General features: G+C 48.2%; 1 protein-coding gene across 7 annotated transcripts in view; it reads right to left on the bottom strand.

Moving 5' to 3' along the window:
- Bicd1 (BICD cargo adaptor 1) overlaps positions 1-5,022 on the bottom strand; it is a 240,672-nt gene that overhangs the window by 56,903 nt on the left and 178,747 nt on the right. For all 7 annotated transcript variants that reach the window (XM_004632224.2, XM_023716292.1, XM_023716294.1 and 4 more), the window contains exon 4: positions 4,149-4,574. In XM_004632224.2, the coding sequence (XP_004632281.1) occupies positions 4,149-4,574 (426 nt within the window). The remainder of the gene's footprint in view (positions 1-4,148; positions 4,575-5,022) is intronic.

Here is a 5,022-nt window from a genome sequence, read left to right as displayed (position 1 = left end):
AAACACCATTAGAACAAATCATTCTATTCATTAAGAGAATGCAACTATATATCTATCCCAACCACTTTGAATACACAGATACAAAATGGACTTTTTTTTTTTTTTTTTTGAGACAGGGTCTTGCCATGTAGTTTGGGCTGGCCTTGAACACACTGATGCTCCTGCCTCAGCCTCTCGAGTCGTGGGGTTACAGGCTGGTGCCACCACACATGGCTAAGAATCTTAGGAGCTGTGCACTGCCTCATTTAGGCCCCGCAGCAGCACTGGCGACATCACCCAAATGCAGACACTGGATTTGGAGCACATGGCCTCCACTGCGCTGCAGGGGTGTGGACTGAGGCAGCGTCGCCCGAAGAGACAAGAAGACCGAAAGCACGCGCCATCCTATCCCAGTCGTGCTGCCACCGTGAACTGAGCCACGGAACTGAGCAGAGTCTAAGAGACTAGCAAAGCCTATACCTACGACAGCTGCAAGCCCCACAGGGAAAGACCGGAGTGAGGTGTACGGCTTCGCTCACTGCGGAAGCGCCCCACGGCCCTGACTCCCTGCTGCGGAGCAAAATCACTGTAGCTCACAGAAGTCTTTCAGGGCCTTTCTTCTCTCCGGGTGGATACTTATGCTGCACCTCACAATCTGAACACGAACATGCAACATTTGAGACTTCACACTAAATTTTAATACTCACTTGCTCATTGGGTGGCACATCTGTCCCCAGTAGGGTCTGTCTATCTATCTATCTATCTATCTATCTATCTACTTTGCTGTATTTTACCTTCCTGCACTTCGTAACTTTCATCTCTCTTTTACAATTTTTTGGGGGGGGCTTAGAGATTGAACCCCGGGCCTTCACACTGAGTTACATCCCTGGTCCTTTTTACTTTCTTACTTTGAAACAGGGTCTCACCAAGTGGCTAAGTCCCCCCTGTGCTCACATTTGCTCGTTTATTTTTGCAGTACCAGGGATTAAACTCAGGACCTTGCACTTGCCAGGCAAGCACTTATTCTACCGAGCTATCTCCCCAGCCCTATGTGCTCATACTTGCAATCCCCCCACTGCCGCCTCCCAGGGTGCCAGGAGTCCAGGCTGGCACCACCACGCCCAGCTTGGATAGCTGTCCTGCACGTACACTTCACTGGCACGGTGGCTCCCATACAGGGTACAGGCACCACAAGCACTGCCGCCCATCAGCACTGCCACGTCATTTTCTAGTTTCATGAACATCAAAGCCAATTACAATAAATTCATGGCAATGTATACTACAATGTTATAATTTATTTGTATAGATGAAACCCAAAGGGATAACATAGCTAAGGAAAAAGTGAGATGACAAAAAAAAATAATTCCTGAGATGATATATTCTGCCGCACTCAATAGTTTGGATGAAATACGTTCCTAGGAAATACTGAATTTAAACAGTGCTGGTTGTGAGAAGGCAAATGATTACTTTACCTAAAAGAAAAGGTAAATCTAGCATGGTGGTATGTGAGCTTAGGCCTGGCCGGGATAACTAGCCAAAGGAATGGATGAGTCAGTCAGTGAATGAGTAAATGAATGAATGAGTAAGTGAGTGAGTGACGGACTGACTGAACAAACAGCTGAGGATATAACTCAGCACAAAGGCACTGGGTTCAAGCTCCAGTAAAGAGAAAAAATGTCACAGGTTAGTACTGCCCGCTCGTGTTCATAGTGGCCTTGGGGGCACAGCCCTGCTGGCCTCCCCACCCCACACACCCTTGAGCTCATCAAGCAATGACCTAGGGATAGGACCTCTTACCACCAGCCTTTTTCTGCTGATGACCTCTCCTGGGCCTGACTTACCTGCTATTTTCAGCCATTTCTGCTCCAGCCCCTCCTGAGACAACTGCCCTTGAATTAACAGTTTCCAACTATGCATTCTCAAGAACAGAACAATAGCTGGAGGGCTTCATAAATTAGAGGCTCTGCAGGGTTGAATTAAGGAGGGCAGTACCAATGATTTAAGGATCTGCGGAGCACTCATGAACTCAGGCATATCCCATAATCCCTCAGGACACAGCGGTGAGGAGGCTGTGAAACATCCTCATTGTACAGGACAGTAAAGTGCTGTCCCTTGTGAGAACTGGTGGCTGAGCCCAGAGCGTCCAACAGGAGTGGCCTGCACATTGGCTGAGGAGACATAAGCAGCACTTAGTGGTTTTGGACCCAAGATGCTAAGCATCTTAGAACTTGGGACAGCCTCAGAGTGACGGCCCCTACCAGAGGGGAGAAGATACCCCGTGAAGAACCACCTTTGCTTGTTCTTCACTGTTGTTTTTACTGAATGATTTATCTCTCATAGACTTCTGTGTTATCCATTTCAAATTTAGTAAGTTAAGCGTGAAACCTGTTTTGAAATTTACCCCAAGGGATACTCTGGTGAAAATGGCCAAGCTGTCTTCTGCACTAGGCCCCCTTCCTAGCATCTTCTACAATGCCACCAACTAAGACCAAGGCATCAAATGCCTTTGGCCTTGGTGGCTGGGTGACAATCTATAGGCAATGCATTTACTTAGTGGTCAGGGCTTCTTGTCATCATTCAAATTAAATAATATATATATTTTTTTCTTTCAGCAGCCTTAAGGACTAGTGGTCAAATACAGGATATGTCAATGCTCACAGCACAGCCTAGTGACAAATTAACCCCACCAGCTATATATTCCTGCTGGTTTCATTTTTTACCTGTTGTCTGTGTGGAGGAAGAAAATTATAAGCTCTGTTTGCTATAAAAATTAGTCATTGCTAGAGTCTTACGAGCCTCTAATTACTTGCTGCACCTGAAAGCCTTGGAGGGTTCAGGTTGACCCTGAAGATTAGGCCTTCAGCTTAATCATTTACAAGCTTGCTAACCCAGCTTGGTGTCTGAGATCAGGCGGAGGTGAGGCCCTTCCACGGCATTTCCACCATGGAGGTGGGACTCAAGAAAGCCGACCCCAGTGAGGACGGCTGCAGGGTGGGCTCTCTGCAAAACACTGCATTTGAAGGTGCTACAAAGTTAAGGCTTACTTAGCGCATGTTGGAATAGCCAGAACTCCTTAATTTTTTGTTTTTTAAGTATTTGGTACAGGGTCTCACTATACAGCTCAGACTCATAGTGATCCTCCTGTTTTCAGCCTCTCCAGCGTTGGGATTACGGGCGTGCGCCACCATGTCTGGTCTCCCCAACTCCTTAAATTTAAACCTATTTGAAAACAGGAGGATCACGACTAGTCCAAGCCGTGTAGTGAGACCCTGTACCAAATATATAAAAAATTTATACCTGTTTGTGTTTTTAATCAGACGCCATCCTGGCTAGTATGAGTATGGGCTGCCCTGTCTGTCTTGTTGGCTTAGGTAGCCTTGGAAAATGAACTCTTCAGCCTGTGAGGGAAAGCTGCACTTCCTGTCAGGTCTTTTATGCAAGAAATTCATGAATCCTGTTGTTGTTCAGAAATGCCAGCATCAAGGATTTGTGTTTCCTTAGACCTGATTAAAATCTAATTCACACTTCAAAGAAATTTACTCCTTTTTTTTTTAAAATGTATTTAGTACAGGGTCTCACCACGTAGATCAGACTCATAGTGATCCTCCTGTTTTCAGCCTCCCAAGCACTAGGATTACAGGTGCCCGCCACCACACCCAGTGTCAATCACCCTCTCAGCACACTCCGGGAGCGGGGCCAGCATGGCACACTAGGGATGAACCCCAGTCCCTGAGTCTGCCTAAGCAGGCACTTTAATCCACTGAGCTATCTGGCTAGCCCAAAGAAACTCATTTCTTAATGTAATACAATTTATTTTTCATATCCCTTCTGTTAATTCTTTCTAAAATAAAACTTCAAAGTTTCTACTGAAGAAGCAATATTTTTAAATAATTAACTTGAGCTGGGCATAGCAACACATGTCTGTAATTCCAGCACTCTGGGAGACTGAGGCAGGAGGGCTGCAAGCTTAGCCTAAGCAGTTTAGCCACTTAGTAAGACCCTGTCTCAAAATTTGAAAAATGAACGAAAGAGGGGGTATAATTCAGTGCACAAGGTTGGGGTTCTGCGTCCAGTGCCGCCAAAGTAGCGCTAACTTGGGACATCAGCCGCAGAAGCCCGAGATCTCCCAACTGAGGGCTCGGCGCTGCAGCCCTCCGCGGAGCTCCTACCTGCATCAGCTGCTGCTTCAGCTTCTGGATCTCCGAGATGTTCAGCTCGCTGAACAGGTCCGAGACCGGGTGCAGGGCCTCCCCCTTCCGCAGCGCGGGCGCCCGGTAGTCCCCGTTCAGCTTCCCCAGGGGCCCGTGCACGTGCCCGTTCATCTTGTCGTCGTTGTTGGGCTCCGCGCCGTCCTCGGCGAACTTGAGTCCGTCCACCGAGAGCCCCAGGTGGCTGTCGCCCAGGGTGACGTACTGGGCCAGCTCCTTGCGCAGGCTGTTCTTCTGCTCGCGCTCGTTCTTGAGCGTCTCCAGCGCCTCCTCCAGCTGGTGCGCCGCGATCTCCTTGAGGCGCAGCGCGTCCTCCAGCTGGCTGTTGAGCAGCACCGCCTCCTCCTCGCAGCGCTTGATCTCGTGCTTCAGGCCCTCGTACTCCACCTGCAGCGACAGCCGGCCGGGCGGTCAGGGACCGCAGGGGCTGCCCCAAGGGGCACCGCAGGGCGGGACGCCTGCAGCCGCACACCGCTGCGTCCTAGGAGCTTATGTATCTACAACATATAGCATGTGGTTATACATAACACATAGCGATCTGTGAACACGTATCACACCTACGTATATGCTAACACACAGGACAGAAATATGTAATAACAATTCATCAAACACTAATTCTCAGCAGAGAAAGAAATATGTCTACTCCGTTAACATTTTTCTCTACCACTTCTTTATCTAATAGTCAACAGCAAGTGCTAGGGATTGGGGGGATAGCTCAGTGGCGTAAGTGCCTGCCTGGCAAAGGTGAGGTACTGAGTGCGAACCCTGGTACCAGAAAAAAAGAAGAAGAAAAAAGAAAGAAGAAAGAAGAAGAAGAAAGGAAGAAGAAGAAGAA

Source organism: Octodon degus, unplaced genomic scaffold (assembly GCF_000260255.1).
Source record: "Octodon degus isolate 3935 unplaced genomic scaffold, OctDeg1.0 scaffold00047, whole genome shotgun sequence".
Classification (NCBI taxonomy): domain Eukaryota; kingdom Metazoa; phylum Chordata; class Mammalia; order Rodentia; family Octodontidae; genus Octodon; species Octodon degus.
This window is presented reverse-complemented; position numbering and strand designations above follow the sequence as displayed.